Source organism: Salvelinus alpinus, chromosome 29 (genome assembly GCF_045679555.1).
Source record: "Salvelinus alpinus chromosome 29, SLU_Salpinus.1, whole genome shotgun sequence".
In the NCBI taxonomy this organism is placed as follows: Eukaryota; Metazoa; Chordata; class Actinopteri; order Salmoniformes; family Salmonidae; genus Salvelinus; species Salvelinus alpinus.
The window spans coordinates 24,308,029-24,326,296 of NC_092114.1; the positions used below are offsets into that span (position 1 = coordinate 24,308,029).

At 43.5% G+C, this 18,268-nt stretch overlaps 1 protein-coding gene across 8 annotated transcripts in view; it reads left to right on the plus strand.

Annotated features, from left to right (window-relative positions):
* The window catches only part of LOC139559355 (DENN domain-containing protein 3-like), a 51,862-nt gene that overhangs the window by 3,110 nt on the left and 30,484 nt on the right, over positions 1 to 18,268 (plus strand). For all 8 annotated transcript variants that reach the window (XR_011671746.1, XM_071375293.1, XM_071375291.1 and 5 more), the window contains exons 2-6: positions 15,285 to 15,706; positions 16,091 to 16,385; positions 16,697 to 16,812; positions 17,634 to 17,764; positions 17,971 to 18,082. Coding sequence is in view for 7 of the 8 variants with exons in the window: in XM_071375293.1 (XP_071231394.1) it covers positions 15,626 to 15,706; positions 16,091 to 16,385; positions 16,697 to 16,812; positions 17,634 to 17,764; positions 17,971 to 18,082 (735 nt within the window). In the remaining variant the exon portion in view is untranslated. The remainder of the gene's footprint in view (positions 1 to 15,284; positions 15,707 to 16,090; positions 16,386 to 16,696; positions 16,813 to 17,633; positions 17,765 to 17,970; positions 18,083 to 18,268) is intronic.

Consider the following 18,268-nt stretch of genomic DNA (forward strand, 5'->3'; position numbering starts at 1 on the left):
AGCCACACCCATTGCTGACAGGTGTATAAAATCGAGCACACAGCCATGCAATCTCTATAGACAAACATTGACAGTAGAATGGCCTTACTAAAGAGCACAGTGACTTTCAACGTTGTACCGCCATAGGATGTCACCTTTCCAACAAGTCAGTTCATCAAATTTCTGCCCTGCTAGAGCTGGCCTGGTCAACTGTATTTGTGTACTGTTATTGTGAAGTGGAAATGTCTAGGAGCAACAACGGCTCAGCCACAAAATGTTAGGCCACAGAAGTTCACAGAACGGGACCACTAAGTGCTGAAGCGCGTAAAAATTGTCTGTCCTCGGTTGCAATACTCCGAATTTCAAACTGCTTCTGGAAGCAAGGGCAGTACAACAACTGTTAGTCGGGAGCTTCATGAAATTGGTTTCCATGGCCGAGCGGCCGCGCACACAAGCCTAAGATCACCATGCGCAATGCCAAGCATCGGCTGGAGTGGTGTAAAGCTCGCCGCCATTGGACTCTGGAGCAGTGGACACGTGATGAATCACACATCACCATCTGGCAGTCCGATGGGTAAATCTGGGTTTGGTGGATTTCAGGAGAACGCTACCTGCCCCAATGCATAGTGCCAACTGTAAAGTTTGATGGCGGAGGAATACTGGTCTGCGGCTGTATTTCATCGTTCCGGCTAGGCCCCTTAGTTCCAGTGAAGGAAAATCTTAACGCTACTGCATACAATGATATTCTGTGCTTCCAACTTTGGCAACAATTTGGGAAAGGCCATTTCCTGTTTCAGCATGAAAATGCCCCCATGCACAAAGCAAGGACCATACAGAACTGGTTTGTCAAGATTGGTGTGGAAGGACTGGCCTGCACAGAGCCCTGACCTCAAACCTTTCGAACACCTTTGGGAGGAATTGGAACGCTGACTGCTAATCGCCCAACGTCAGTGCCCGACCTCTTGTTGCTTAATGGAAGCAAGTCCCCGCAGCAATGTTACAACATCTAGTGGAAAGCCTTCCCAGAAGAGTGGAGGCTGTTTTAGCAGCAAAGGGGGGACCAACTCCATGTTAATGTCCATGATTTTGGAATGAGATTTTTGACGAGCAGGTGTCTGCATACTTTTGGTCATGTAGTGTAGATGCACAATGGAATATGTTCATTGTAGGCCATTACATTTACATTTAAGTCATTTAGCAGACGCTCTTATCCAGAGCGACTTACAAATTGGTGCATTCACCTTATGATATCCAGTGGAACAACCACTTTACAATAGTGCATCTAACTCTTTTAAGGGGGGAGGTTAGAAGGATTACTTTATCCTATCCTAGGTATTCCTTAAAGAGGTGGTGTTTCAGGTGTTTCCGGAAGGTGGTGATTGACTCCGCTGACCTGGCGTCGTGGGGGAGTTTGTTCCACCATTGGGGTGCCAGAGCAGCGAACAGTTTTGACTGGGCTGAGCGGGAGCTGTACTTCCTCAGAGGTAGGGAGGCGAGCAGGCCAGAGGTGGATGAACGCAGTGCCCTTGTTTGGGTGTAGGGCCTGATCAGAGCCTGAAGGTACGGAGGTGCCGTTCCCCTCACAGCTCCGTAGGCAAGCACCATGGTCTTGTAGCGGATGCGAGCTTCAACTGGAAGCCAGTGGAGAGAGTGGAGGAGCGGGGTGACGTGAGAGAACTTGGGAAGGTTGAACACCAGACGGGCTGCGGCGTTCTGGATGAGTTGTAGGGGTTTAATGGCACAGGCAGGGAGCCCAGCCAACAGCGAGTTGCAGTAATCCAGACGGGAGATGACAAGTGCCTGGATTAGGACCTGCGCCGCTTCCTGTGTGAGGCAGGGTCGTACTCTGCGAATGTTGTAGAGCATGAACCTACAGGAACGGGTCACCGCCTTGATGTTAGTTGAGAACGACAGGGTGTTGTCCAGGATCACGCCAAGGTTCTTAGCACTCTGGGAGGAGGACACAATGGAGTTGTCAACCGTGATGGCGAGATCATGGAACGGGCAGTCCTTCCCCGGGAGGAAGAGCAGCTCCGTCTTGCCGAGGTTCAGCTTGAGGTGGTGATCCGTCATCCACACTGATATGTCTGCCAGACATGCAGAGATGCGATTCGCCACCTGGTTATCAGAAGGGGGAAAGGAGAAGATTAATTGTGTGTCGTCTGCATAGCAATGATAGGAGAGACCATGTGAGGATATGACAGAGCCAAGTGACTTGGTGTATAGCGAGAATAGGAGAGGGCCTAGAACAGAGCCCTGGGGGACACCAGTGGTGAGAGCACGTGGTGCGGAGACAGATTCTCGCCACGCCACCTGGTAGGAGCGACCTGTCAGGTAGGACGCAATCCAAGCGTGGGCCGCGCCGGAGATGCCCAACTCGGAGAGGGTGGAGAGGAGGATCTGATGGTTCACAGTATCAAAGGCAGCCGATAGGTCTAGAAGGATGAGAGCAGAGGAGAGAGAGTTAGCTTTAGCAGTGCGGAGCGCCTCCGTGACACAGAGAAGAGCAGTCTCAGTTGAATGACTAGTCTTGAAACCTGACTGATTTGGATCAAGAAGGTAATTCTGAGAGAGATAGCAGGAGAGCTGGCCAAGGACGGCACGTTCAAGAGTCTTGGAGAGAAAAGAAAGAAGGGATACTGGTCTGTAGTTGTTGACATCGGAGGGATCGAGTGTAGGTTTTTTCAGAAGGGGTGCAACTCTCGCTCTCTTGAAGGCGGAAGGGACGTAGCCAGCGGTCAAGGATGAGTTGATGAGGGAGGTGAGGTAAGGGAGAAGGTCTGGAGAAGATAGGAGGGGATAGGGTCAAGCGGGCAGGTTGTTGGGCGGCCGGCCGTCACAAGACGCGAGATTTCATCTGGAGAGAGAGGGGAGAAAGAGGTCAAAGCACAGGGTAGGGCAGTGTGAGCAGAACCAGTGGTGTCGTTTGACTTAGCAAACGAGGATCGGATGTCGTCGACCTTCTTTTCAAAATGGTTGACGAAGTCATCCGCAGAGAGGGAGGAGGGGGGAGGGGGAGGAGGATTCAGGAGGGAGGAGAAGGTGGCAAAGAGCTTCCTAGGGTTAGAGGCAGATGCTTGGAATTTAGAGTGGTAGAAAGTGGCTTTAGCAGCAGAGACAGAAGAGGAGAATGTAGAGAGGAGGGAGTGAAAGGATGCCAGGTCCGCAGGGAGGCGAGTTTTCCTCCATTTCCGCTCGGCTGCCCGGAGCCCTGTTCTGTGAGCTCGCAATGGGTCGTCGAGCCACGGAGCAGGAGGGGAGGACCGAGCCGGCCTGGAGGATAGGGGACATAGAGAGTTAAAGGATGCAGAAAGGGAGGAGAGGAGGGTTGAGGAGGCAGAATCAGGAGATAGGTTGGAGAAGGTTTGAGCAGAGGGAAGAGATGATAGGATGGAAGAGGAGAGAGTAGCGGGGGAGAGAGAGCGAAGGTTGGGACGGCGCGATACCATCCGAGTAGGGGCAGTGTGGGAAGTGTTGGATGAGAGCGAGAGGGAAAAGGATACAAGGTAGTGGTCGGAGACTTGGAGGGGAGTTGCAATGAGATTAGTGGAAGAACAGCATCTAGTAAAGATGAGGTCAAGCGTATTGCCTGCCTTGTGAGTAGGGGGAGAGGGTGAGGTCAAAAGAGGAGAGGAGTGGAAAGAAGGAGGCAGAGAGGAATGAGTCAAAGGTAGACGTGGGGAGGTTAAAGTCACCCAGAACTGTGAGAGGTGAGCCATCCTCAGGAAAGGAACTTATCAAGGCGTCAAGCTCATTGATGAACTCTCCAAGGGAACCTGGGGGGCGATAAATGATAAGGATGTTAAGATTGAAAGGGCTGGTAACTGTGACAGCATGGAATTCAAAGGAGGCGATAGACAGATGGGTCAGGGGAGAAAGAGAGAATGTCCACTTGGGAGAGATGAGGATCCCAGTGCCACCACCCCGCTGACCAGAAGCTCTCGGGGTGTGCGAGAACACGTGGGCAGACGAGGAGAGAGCAGTAGGAGTAGCAGTGTTATCTGTGGTAATCCATGTTTCCGTCAGTGCCAAGAAGTCGAGGGACTGGAGGGAAGCATAGGCTGAGATGAACTCTGCCTTGTTGGCCGCAGATCGGCAGTTCCAGAGGCTGCCGGAGACCTGGAACTCCACGTGGGTCGTGCGCGCTGGGACCACCAGGTTAGAGAGTCACTCCACGCGGTGTGAAGCGTTTGTATGGTCTGTGCAGAGAGGAGAGAAGAGGGATAGACAGACACATAGTTGACAGGCTACAGAAGAGGCTACGCTAATGCAAAGGAGATTGGAATGACAAGTGGACTACACGTCTCGAATGTTCAGAAAGTTAAGCTTACGTTGCAAAAAAATCTTATTGACTAAAATGATACAGTGCTGCTGAAGTAGGCTAGCTAGCAGTGGCTGCGTTGTTGACTTAGTTTGAAAGTGTAGCTGGCTAGGTAGCCTCGGTAACTGGCTAGGTAACCTTGACAAATTACTCTAAACAACACAATTATCTTGGATACAAAGACAGCAAAGACAATTATGTAGCTAGCTAACACTACACTAATCAAGTCGTTCCGTTGTAATGTAATAGTTTCTACAGTGCTGCTATTCGGTAGACGGTAGACGTTGGCTAGCTGGCTAGCTAGCTGCTGGCTAGCTAGCAGTGTTGACTACGAAGGACGAAAATAGCTGGCTAGCTAACCTCGGTAATTACGATAATTACTCTAAACAACACAATTATCTTGGATACAAAGACAGCAAAGACAACTATGTAGCTAGCTAACACTACACTAATCAAGTCGTTCCGTTGTAATGTAATAGTTTCTACAGTGCTGCTATTCGGTAGACGGTAGACGTAGGCTAGCTTGCTAGCTGCTGGCTAGCTAGCAGTGTTGACTACGAAGGACGAAAATAGCTGGCCAGCTAACCTCGGTAATTACGATAATTACTCTAAACTACACAATTATCTTTGATACAAAGACGGCTATGTAGCTAGCTAAGATCAGACAAATCAAACCGTTGTACTGTAATGAAAAGTAATACTACCTGCGGAGCGAAATGCGACCACTCGCTCCAACCCGGAAACGTTGATCCATGTGTTATGCTCTGAACTGTCAAATATTGGCCTGTTGGAAACTATAACTCCCTACTACATCTCACAGTTCAGACATCATTTACAGACAAACCACATGTGTTTAGTGAGTCTGCCAGATCAGTAGGGATGACCAGGGATGTTCTCTTGACAAGTGTGTGAATTGGACCATGTTCCTGTCCTGCTAAGCATTCAAAATGTAATGAGTACTTTTGGGTATCGTGGAAAATGTATGGAGTAAGAAGTACATTATTTTCTTTAGGAATGTAGTGGAGTAAAAGTTGTCAAATATAAATAGTAAAGAAAAGTATAGATACCCCCAAAAACGATTTAAGTAGTACTTTAAAATATTTTTACTTAAGTACTTTACAACACTGAGTATTGTCAAAGCTGAATGCAGCTTATGCTGTCGTATGTAATCACTTTTCCCCTTGTTGTGTTCTTAAGTTTAAAATGACACGTCTTCAATGAGATGTCTACATGTGCTTATAGATTAGGACAATGATCTGTCTACCTGTCAGGAGACTATAAATATCCCCTTATCAGCAAGCTCCATGAGGCACACCCCTGCGACATACCTGAAAACTAGAATGACCAGTGTCACACTGACTGTCACACTACCAGGGAGGAGAACTCAGAAAGAGCCGAGTTAATTAAAATACGTTTTACTCAAGCCACCGAAGGGGCTATGCATTTTGAAAACATATACTTAATTTTTTTTTTTAAACCTGAACGTATTAATACATATTATGAGACATGTTGTACCTTGCTTTAAAGTAGCCAATTAGATCTCCTCTCTTTCTACATTTCTAAGGGATATTTTCATCTGTCACATGAAACTGCTCACATGTGCACTGCTCTTTTGACAATTGTGTTTTCCTGCTAATTGCATTATGGAACAAACATTTGCACATAGACTACTGCCTTGCTGTGCTTATAATGTGAAGAAATTATAGTTTATCAACATTTTAAGCTAATCTGTTGCATCAGACCATTTGCTTTACAATTATTTTATAAAGCAAATTATTTTATAAAGCAAATTATTTTATATGTAGCCTAGGCCAACTTAGAGTCCAAATTCATACTATCTTCTCACCACAGCCTATTCCAAAACAGACTGTCTCTCAACAAGCTGACCAATACTATATGTCAACTTTTCTACTATGGGGGATAGTGGATTGACAGACTAGTGATGTTGCTGTTTGTCACTGGTCTTGCTGGCTGAGGAAAAGTTCATGTGGACAGTTATTCTAACATCTTCAAAGTGCACATCAGAATTCAGTAAGAAGGACCGCATATGGTTGCATCCTCAACTGTTAATATGAATGACCATAATCTAAATGTGACTTCTGTCATTCTGAGCACCGTGGGTGGACGCCCTGATCAGGTTATGCACTCAATGCATATGGGTACGGGAGATTTCTCAAATAAATTTAAATGTTGCCGGTCAAATGTCCGGCGCCACTCACATTTTCCTACCGGAAACCCTGTAGCCTACGTCTTAGTTGTCAACATTTGGACAGATCACTATTCTGAAACTGCACCTTCAACCCTTTCTAACAGGCAGAACTGCCTAAAGTGTGAATTCTGAGGGAGGTTAACATTACTGCTAGTGTTTTACATTACACAAGGTTAGGCTACACATTGTACACCAGATGATGTGATATAACCAAAGAATTGCTGTTTTTAAGATGACAACTTTTTTTAATGAGCACAGCTTTATTTCTATTAGAGCATATTGGATGACTGTCATTCATATTCCATTCACCCAGTTCAATGCAACATCGATAGGTTAAGCTACTACATGATACTCAAATTTTCCCTATAACCATCATGAGGTTGTTACAACCTTGTCTATGAATTAAAGTTTACAACGTAGGTCGAGAGAGAAATTAGAGTAATCAAGGTGACAGACAGTGACATTCAATACCGCCTTGCACACTCTTGCTTGTGTCTATCTAATCTAGGGTGTAATCATTAGTCCAGCAGTTGCAAACTAAAGTTTCTATTGGACAAATTCAGGTATGTTTATCCCCGTTCCGTTTGCATCCGCTTTAAGAAACGTTTTTCAACCGACTCGGCGGAATGAAGACACCCCTGATCACCCACACACACATACAGTTCACTTTTATGGCAGCCACATACAAACAGCATGATCATTTGCCCATTGTATTATTCCTTCTCGCATCTACGCAATCTCCTCTCACCTTATCCCTTCACTTGTGGACCTAAGTGCATAGCACCTCAGCTGTCTGTGACCAGGCAAAAAAACCTTTCCAAGCCAAACCTTCCTATCATAGCTGGTAACTACTACACACAGCCTACACTGTTGTCATCATATTAGCTAACGTCATAGTCAACATAGCTACTAGATCTAATGCGTTCGTAAACCCGCTACAATCATGCATTACAATCAAAAAGCAGTTTAGCAGTTAAAGTGGCGGGCCCTGGTGGCAATACATTTAATAAAAAACAAAAGCTTACCTTGACTTGGAATAGTTCCAGTGTTGGATAGCCAGCTAGCTAATATAGCATCCCTCTCTGTTTTGAATAGGCTAAACTAGCTAGCTGCAATAAATAACTATATATCTCCCTTCTTAATTTTTGAAGGAAATAGTTTGTCAGTTTTGAACAAATGATCTTTCTCTCTCGTTGAGTCAACTACTCACCACGTTTTATGCAGTGCTAGCTAGCTGTAGTTTATGCTTTCGGCAGTAGATTCATTCTCAGATCCTTTGATTGGGTGGACAGGTCTCTATATTAGAGATCGACCGATTTATTGGAGGACCAGAAAAAGCCGATACCGATTAATTGGCCGTTTAATTTTTATTTATTTATAATAATGACAATTACAACAATACTGAATGAAGACTTATTTTAACTTAATATAATACATCAATAATATCAATTTACCCTAAAATAAATAATGAAACATGTTCAATTTGGTTTAAATAATGCAAAAACAAAGTGTTGGGAGAAGAAAGTAAAAGTGCAATATGTGCCATGTAAGAAAGCTAATGTTTTTAAGTTCCTTGCTCAGAACATGAGAACATTTGAAAGCTGGTGGTTCCTTTTAACATGAGTCTTCAATATTCCCAGGTAAGAAGTTTTAGGTTGTAGTTATTATTGGACAATTTCTCTCTATACGATTTCTATTTCATATACCTTTGACTATTGGATGTTCTTATAGGCACTTTAGTATTGCCAGTGTAACAGTATAGCTTCCGTCCCTCTCCCATACCTGGGCTCGAACCAGGAACACATCGACAACAGCCACCCTCAAAGCAGCGTTACTCATCGCTCCACAAAAGCCGCGGCCCTTGCAGAGCAAGGGGAACAATTACTTCAAGGTCTCAGAGCGAGTTACGCCACCGATTGAAACGCTATTAGCGCGCACCCCGCTAACTAGCTAGCCATTTCATTTGGCGCCCTGCACTTTCACTGGCTGTCATATCATCCCGTTACCGGGATTGCAGCCATAAGAAGTTAAACAATTTAAAGGCAATGCTACCAAATACTAATTGAGTGCATGTAAACTTCTGACCCACTGGGAATGTGATGAAAGAAATAAAAGCTGAAATAAATAATTATCTCCTATTATTCTGACATTTCACGTTCTTAAAATAGTGGTGATCCTATCTGACCTAAGATAGATCATTTTTACTAGGACTAAATATCAGGAATTATGAAAAACTCAGTTTAAATGTGTTTGACTAAGGTGTATGTGAACTTCCGACTTCAACTGTGTGTGAGGGAGAGAATATAAACGCAACATGTAAAGTGTAGGTCCCATGTTTCATGAGCTGAGATCTTTTTTCTGTCAAATTTTGTGCACAAATTTGTTTACATCCCGTTTAGTGAGCATTTCTCCTTTGCCAAGATAATCCATCCACCTGGCAGGTGTGTCATATCAAGAAGCTGATTAAATAGCATTTAAAGTTAAATTCGTAAAATTTATTGAAGGATTTAATCATTTGCAATTGTCTACTTATGATAAGGTAAAAGGTTTATGTGTCTGTCTCCATATGATATGGTAAATATATCCAATGCAAAAAAACATCTGCATTTTAAGTGGTATTAATATTCATTTGCATATATTTCCATTAATTCCCATGGAAAGTTTCCACCTCTGAATATTCCTCAAAATGTACAACCCTAGGTCCGACTCAATTGGGTTTAGGTTGGGTGATTTGTAGTCAAATAGCTGTTATACAGCCTGGAGGTTTGTTGGGTCATTGTCCTGTTAAAAAACGAATTATAGTCCCACTAAGTGCAAACCAGTTGGGATGGTGTATCCCTGCAGAATGCTGTGGTAGCCATGCTGGTTAAGTGTGCCTTACTCAAAATACATCAGTGTCACTAGCAAAGCACCATCACACCCGTTCATGCTTCACGGTGGGAACCACACATGCGGAGATCATTCGTTCACCTAGTCTGCGTCTCATAAAGACACGGCGGGTTGGAACCAAAAATGGCAAATTTGGACTCATCAGACCAAAGGACGGATTTCCACCGGTCTAATGTCTATTGCTCGTGTTTCTTGGCCCAAGCAAGTCTCTTCTTCTTATTGATGTTCTATAGCAGTGGTTTCTTTTAGAGGTCGACCGATTAATCGGAATGGCCGATTTAATTAGGGCCGATTTCAAGTTTTCATAACAATCGGAAATCAGTATTTTTGGACGATTTTATAAAAATTAAAAATAAGATTTTCAACGCCGATACCGATTTATTGGAGGGCCAAAAAAAGCTGATACCGATTAATCTGTATTATTAGTAGACATATTATTAGTAGATTTGGATAGAAATCACTCGGAAGTCTCTAAAACTGTTTGAATGATGTCTGTGAGTATAACAGAACTCATATGGCAGGCAAAAACCTGAGAAAATCCAACCAGGAAGTGGGAAATCTGAGGTTTGTATGTTTTCAACTCTTTGCTTATTCAAGATACAGTGGAAATGGGGTCATGTTTCACTTCCTAAGGCTTCCACTAGATGTCAACAGTCTTTAGAACCTTGTTTGATGCTTCTACTGTGAAGTGGGGCCGAATGAGAGGGGATTGAGTAAGGTCTGCCATGAGCAGAACATGCGCTGACCATGCGCGTTCACGTGAGAGCGAGCTCTGTTCCATCGCATTTCTGAAGACAAAGGAATTCTCCCGTTGGAACATTATTGAAGATTTATGTTAAAAACATCCTAAAGATTTGATTCTATACTTAGTTTGACATGTTTCTACGGACTGTAATATGACTTTTCGTCTGAACTTTTGCCTGTACCTGCCCGCGCGTCGTGAGTTTAGATTGTGTACTGAACGCGCGAACAATAACAAGGAGGAATTTGGACATAAATGATGGACATTATCGAACAAAACAAACATTTATTGTGGAATTGGGATTCCTGTGAGTGCATTCTGATGAAGATCATCAAAGGCAAGTGAATATTTATAATGCTATTTCTGATTTCTGTTGACTCCAATATGGCGGATATGTCTTTGTGTTGATTTGTCGTCTGAGCGCCGTACTCAGGTTATTGCATGGTTTGCTTTTTCTGTAAAGTTTTTTTGAAATCTGACACAGCGGTTGCATTAAGGAGAAGTGGATCTAAAATTCCATGTATAACCCTTGTATTTTCATCAACATTTATGATGACTATTTGTCGTGGTAATTTCCTGTATTACTAAATGAGGAGAGTTTACAAACCACACACAAGTCAGAGTTATATTTAAACTTCATCTTGAATTATGAGCTTCACCATAGCCCTTTGACTCTCAGATCAATTCAGTGTCTATAAATGAATTCTGAGAGTCCTTACAAAATAATTCTCGTATCTTTTATAGCCAAGATACACCCCTCTCAACTCACATGACGATCCACAGATCTCAGGAACTTCACAAAGGGCCTTTTACTTGAGAGAGGTGTATCCCATAGCCAGATAGCATTAGCTATAAATTATCGTTCAGTTTGGTCTCTAAAACGAGGTTCTAATCTCGTTCTTGGTACTCCATAGTACCAAAACATTACCTCATCCAATGGTATATATCAATTGTCAACTTTAGATACTCCCATCTCAAATACACCCCCTCCTGGACAAGCTCACTGAGAGGAGTGAGCCTCTAGGTCATATACTATGAAAGATAAGTTCAACATCAGAGGGGTAATACAATGGTTCCAGACACTGCCATACTCCTCCCCCCAATGAGAAAAGGAGGGAGTGACTGGCGTACAGACATTGTGGAGCCCTTCACATGGTTTAACAGATACGTTCACATATGAAGACGATGTTCAATTCTGACTTCTCCCTTTCTGATATTCTGCATATTACCAGACATGTAAAAGACAAGCCGGACCTCTCCCCTCTCTGGGCTCCAAGTGACTTTTCCCTAGAGAAGAAAGGAAAAATGCAACTGCCAACAGTATAGTCCAAAAGGAGACATTCTAATGACAAGTATCTCACATAAGCATATTATGAAAGTAAATAAAACATCTTATTTATCTATGTTACCTAACTAATTCTGATTCAGCTACGACATATTTCTGTAAATTGATGTGGCTCTCTGCAAAATCACCGGATGTTTTGGAACTACTGAACATAACGCGCCAATGTAAACTGAGATTTTTGGATATAAATATGAACTTTACCGAACAAAACATACATGTATTGTGTAACATGAAGTCCTATGAGTGTCATCTGATGAAGATTATCAAAGGTTAGTGATTAATTTTATCTATATTTCTGCTTTTTGTGACTCCTCTCTTTGGCTGGAAAAATTGCTGTGTTTTTCTGTGACTTGGCTCTGACCTAACATAATCGTTTGGTTTGCTTTCGTCGTAAAGCCTTTTTGAAAACGGACACTGGCTGGATTTACAAGAAGTGTATCTTTAAAATGGTGTAAAATACATGTATGTTTGAGGAATTTTAATTGTCGGATTGAATTTGGCGCCCTGCACTTTCACTGGCTGTTGTCGTTAACTTCTTACGGCTGAGATCCAGTTAACTAACTAGGTAAAGCCCTGCCTTATCTCAGTTCACTGGTCACCATAGCAGCACCCACCCGCAGCACGCGCTCCAGCAGGTATATTTCACTGGTCTCCCCCAAAGCCAGTTCCTTCTTTGGTCGCCTTTCCTTTCAGTTCTCTGCTGCCAATGACTGGAACGAACTGCAAAAATCACTGAAGCTGGAGACTCATATCTCCCTCACTAGCTTTAAGCACCAGCTGTCAGCAGCTCACAGATCACTGCACCTGTACATAGCCAATCTGTAAATAGCCCATCCAACTACCTCATCACCATATTGTTATTTATTTTATTTATTTTGCTCCTTTGCACACCAGTACTGCTACATGCACACTCGTATTCTGCACATCTGTCACCCCAGTGTTTAATTTGCCATACTGTAATAATTTGGCCACTATAGCCTATTTATTGCCCCCCCCCCCCCCCCCTTATCCTACCTCATTTGCACACACTGTATATAGACTTTCTCTATTGTATTAATGACTGTATGTTTGTTTATTCCATGTGTAACTCTGTTCTTGGCCAGGTCGCAGTTGTAAATGAGAACTTGTTCTCAACTGGCCTACCTGGTTAAATAAAGGTGAAATTGATTGCTGTACACAAGCGGAACACGTCCAACTTGAAGGAGCTGGACCAGTTTTGCCTTGAAGAATGGGCAAAAATCCCAGTGGCTAGATGTGCCAAGCTAATAGAGACATACCCAAGGAGACATGCAGCTGTAATTGCTGCAAAAGGTGGCTCTACAAAGTATTGACTTTGGGAGGTGAATGGTTATGCAAGCTCAAGTTTTGAGTTTTTTGTCTAAATTCTTGTTTGTTTCACCATAAAACATATTTTGCATCTTCAAAGTGGTAGGCATGTTGTGTAAATCAAATGATACAAACCGCCCAAAAATCGATTTAAATTCCAGGTTGTAAGGCAACAAAATAGGAAAAATGCCAAGGGGGTTGAATACTTTCGCAAGCCACTGTATATACAGAGATCTCGTTTTTTCTTCACCTTGTCAGCTCCGGTATTTCGAAACGGCAACCTTTCAGTTACTGGCCCAACGCTCTAAACTCCAGGCTGCTTGTCATGTGAAATGGTTCATAATCAATGATTATGATTGACTGAGTTTTTTCACCCTTATAACACATGCCGAAAATATCCTCACACTGTGAAAATTATCACGCGTCAGTCTTATTGGTCTGTGTCACTAGCATTCCCGGAAGTCTCGTGATGTTGCACCTCTTGGTTTAGAAACTCTGTGAGCAATTGACCAGTGAGAATTCTCAAGCTGAGCTTTTTCAGTATTTGACATCACAATCACAGCCAGTCATAAGTGTAAAAATGCTCGCAATAATAACGATTGTGAGCTTTTTACATGACACCGCCCCTATTTGTAGTAGCAGCAGTGTAATTCTTTACATGTTAAAGACTATGAGCACTACATGTAGACAAAATGGTAGTTATTAGAGAACGATATCTAAACTATGTAAACAAAGAAAATAAGCCTCACTAAATGATTCCAGTAACTTATGGAAGTAAGATTTACTGAGAACTGATCTAGCTATGCTTATGCATCAATACTGATACAAGCCTGACATACACTGAGTGTACAAAACATTATGAAAATCTGCCCTTTCCGTGACTGACCAGGTGAATCAAGTTTTAATGTCACATGCACAAGTACAGTGAAATGCCTTTCTTGCAAACTCAAAACCCAACAACACAATAATCAGTAAGTGTATTACTAGAAAAAAAAACATGAAGAATAATAAATAGAAAACACAAAGTAAGCATACTATATACAGGAAATATTTGTCAGTTCCAATACAATGTTTACATGTGCAGGGATACTGGAGTGATGGTGGTAGATATGTATAGGGGTAAGGGGACTAGGCAACAGGATAGAAGATAGACTAGCAGCAATCTGTGTGGGTGTGCGGGTGTATAGGATCAGTATATGTGGGAGGTGAGCAAATGATGGCGTGTGTGTAGGGCCCAGAGAGTGTGCATAGAGAGTGCAAATATTTAAATAAAAGGTCAATAAAGATGCAAGGTAGGTTTTTTTGTTAGCTGTTTATCAGTTGTATTGCTTGGCGATACGAGCTGATCAAGAGCCTGTTGGTGTCAGACTTGAAGCAATCAGTGTAGATGAAGGGGAGAAGACAGGTCAACGAAGGATTTTTAAGCCTTGAGACAATTGAGACATGGATTGTGTATGTGTGCCATTCAGAGGGTGAATGAGCAAGACAAAATATTTAAGTGCCTTTGAGTAGGGTATAGTAGTAGGTGCCAAGTGCACCGGTTTGTGTCAAGAACTGCAAAACTGCTGGGCTTTTTACGCTCAACAGTTTACCATGTGTATCAAAAATGGTCCACCACCCAAAGAACATCCAGCCAACTTGACATAACTGTGGGAAGCATTGGAGTCAACATGGGCCAGTATTCCTGTGGAACGCTGTTTTGTACACTGTAAATAACTGATGTAGGCTATATATGTCTGACATCTTCAAGTGGACAGAAGAATGCAGACAGATTGTAATTCACCATCTGAGGCTTCAGAACACAGTCAGCAGAGGAATGTGTAACGTCGGTTATTTGTTCTGAGGAAAAACTATACCTAGAAATCTTCACTCCTAGAACGGCTCCTTTGTGTAACCTACATCCGTGAGTCATCAGTGAAGGCCTATCTCTTCTCTACCATAGCCAACAGCAGAGGAAAATAGGTAGGCGAAGATATGGGGAAAACATGTCTTAGGTCAGCGTTTCCCAAACTCTTTCTTCAGGACCCCAAGGGGTGCATGTTTTAGTTTTTTGCCCTAACACTACACAGCTGATTCAAATGATCAAGCTTGAATCTGCTCTAGTGCTTAGGGAAAAAAACTAAATGTGGTCCTGAGGACAGAGTTTGGGAAACACTTTCTTGGGTAGTTTGAAGTTCAACTCTAAACAGTTCTGGTTTGCATCTAAGGGAATTATCAGGTTTAGACTTTCAGTTGAATCTTTTGTCAAGTTACGGTAACAACTGTTTCTTGATTTTCTCCCCTGGGCTTCAGATGCATTTTAAACATTTTAAGGATATGTTTGTGGTTAGCTGCCTGAGTGATCAGGCCCCAACATCTGGTGGGATGACAATGTGTTTGGGGTGTGTTGTGACTACCAGGCTGGCAGGCAAGCATCTCAGTGGCTTATAGAATGACTAACCTAACTGACTCATGTATGTCTGTCATTTCCTAGACCTGAGGTCATGGTCTGGATGATTCTACTGAGATGGGCCTTTCCTCTAGGTGGTTCTGGTCCAGATGGGTCCTGTGAAGGTGAAGAAAGAGGTGGAAGAAGCAGGACGCCTAGCATTCTGACTCTAGTCTGGATGTATGGACTGTAGACACACCATTGTTTCACGTCAGATGGTGTTAGTCTGTCCACACTCGTTTGATCTTACGTTGTATAGGAGGAGTGTTACGAAGGAGTGACGCCACCTGTTGGACTCCAAACAGAAGACAATGCTGTAACCAGACGGCTTGGTAGACACACACTATCTGTGGTATCTGGTCGGCTCTGCTGTTGTCTAGGCTCTGATGGCAGATATTCCCTCTGGACTGCTGGAGGCTTGTGTGGTGGTTGGAGCAGCCAGCGATAAACTCAGGGAAGTCCATCAGGTAGGTACTGCTGACTCGATCAATGGACTGATACATGGTGGGGGCATACACTGTTGTTTTTGCAACACATTGGTTATTGTGGGCTTAGGCTACCATCACATCAATCATATACTAAGAACACTGTGGAATAGTGGTTAAGAGCGTTGGGCCAGTAACCGCAAGGTTGCTGGTTTGAATCCCTGAGCCGACTAGGTGAAAAATCTGCTGGTGTACTTGAGCAAGGCGCTTAACCCTAATTCCTCCTGTAAGTGGCTCTGGAGAAGAGCGTCTGCTAAATGACTAAAGTAAATGTAAGAAACCTACTTATACACATATGTAGGTCTATATATGATATAAGTTATGTACAGCATGTTAGATATTGAAAATGTTCCCACTTCCTGCCAGTCCCATCAACAGGGCAAAATCAAAGAGCTTCCCCTGTTGGGGGCAGAGGTACTACAGGTTCACGCCCCACCTTTCGTGACCAAGGAGAGTGCGAGTAGCGAGAACCAGGGTCACGCCCCGGCCTTCAGCAGGGTCCAGAGGAGGCGCTCCTTCATCAAGAAGAAGAAGGAGAGGGCTGGAATAGCTAACGGAGAGACAGCCAAGGGTAGCGATGGAGGGGGCGGCACCACCACAGAGGACATCAGTGTCCCCAAGGACCTGGACCTCATCGCCCTGCCTCAACTCTGCTTCCCAGGTGACACAGCGTGATGTCGAAGTCGCCGTTTTGATTCAAACTAGAACCATGCTAGTGAAATAGCTAGACAAGGATGGATGAAAACTAGCTGTCTAGCTAAATCCCATATACCTTTATTATTGCGATGTTGATTACTGTACGATATCCCTGCCTAGTAAATGAAATCCATCAAATTAGGACAAAACACGGCACATACACTATGAGCTGATTATCTACGTTCTGATTATCACACACAACCATATATGAAGCAGTGATGTGATTCCTCTTGTCATGCTTATATGAGACCTTGTCGGTTTTCTTCCATTGACCAGGTGGTCTTCAGATAGCCAGCGAGCAGAGAGAAGACTCGTACCATTACCTGGTGTTTACTGATGTCTTTGGGAACAGGACACATGCTGTAGTGGTGCAGTACTACAGGCCTATACAGGTGAGACGGCTCACCAGCTGAGCTTTATTCATGCCAACTGGAATGCTTTGGATTCTTGGAAACAAAATTGTTTAAACAAAGGGGCTTACTGTTAAATTCCCTGGGTATGTAGCCTATATTAGCTAGGTTTAGATAATCAAAAAATGGATTGATTACATACATGGACATCTGAAGCCTTTTAGGGACAGGTTTCCTGTTCACTGCTGAGTTAAATGTCAAGCTGCATTTTAAGTAGACTTCTATTGGGATGAATCTTGTCCTGGAGGCAGAGCTGAGCGATTTCCACTTTGCCAGCTGCAAAGTCAAAATTGGCAATATCATAATCATTCATAACAACAGAAATGTGTTTACGGTTAGGGCTCAGCATAAGGTTAGTAGTGTGGTCAGGTTTAAAATCTGATTTAATGACTGTGGCTGTGCCAGCTAGTGACTACCCTGCAGAGCTGCCTCCAGTACATGAGTCATCCCAATAAATGCCATCCTGCACTAAAAATGCAGGTATGTGTATTACCTGTCTGTGTATTGTTTAGAACACATGTTAAACTCATTTCACGGAGGGCCGAGTGACTGCGGGTTTTCGCTATTCCCTTGTACTTTATTGATGAAATAAGGTCACTAATTAGTAAGGAACTCTCCTCACCTGGTTGTCTAGGTCTTCATTGAAAGGAAAAACCAAAGACCTGCAGACACTAGGCTTTCCATGGAATGAGTTTGACACCCCTGGTTTAGAAGGACACATGACATAGTAGACCTACAGTAATTTCACCATTCCAGAGATCCTCATCTGGTCATTGGTCACTGATTGGTTGTTTGCTTCCCAGTTTTTTCAGGATGGTGGGCACCAAAATGGCCACCGGTCATCCTCCAAGTCGTCCCGTCTCTACACGGCGTACGGCATCTGTGTCATCTCTAAATACCCTTACTACAACGCTCTCCGGGACTGCCTGTCATGGTGAGAACAATTCACTGTTCTCCTACTCCTCTAGGTCTTTGTGTTCGTTCAAGTAAATACCGGAAGAGAATACCAAACAGTACATATCAAAATAAATCCAGCCAGACTTGGCCCATCATCATGAAGTGTCAATGATCAGTTTACTCATCTTAGGCACCTATTGACCTTTTTATGTTAATGTTTTTACTGAACGGCGTCCCTCCCAGTCTCTTGACCCAGCTCAAGCCCAGCTGGATGGGGGACTTTGAGGAGAGGGTGAAGGAGTTTTCAGCCAAGCTGGCGCTGGTGCCCATTCCCCCACCTGGGCAACTTCATGTGGTGAGCCAATTGTTTTTCTCTCCATCTCGCTCTATGATATACGTGCATTATTAAACTGTGCTATATGCCATTTAGCGCCATGCTCTACCAACTGAGCCATACAGGACCACATCATGTTTCTCTCTTCTGTTGTGTTGTTATGTAGGTAATGTTCCAGAAACATAATCTCTGTGTTGGTGGTCTATG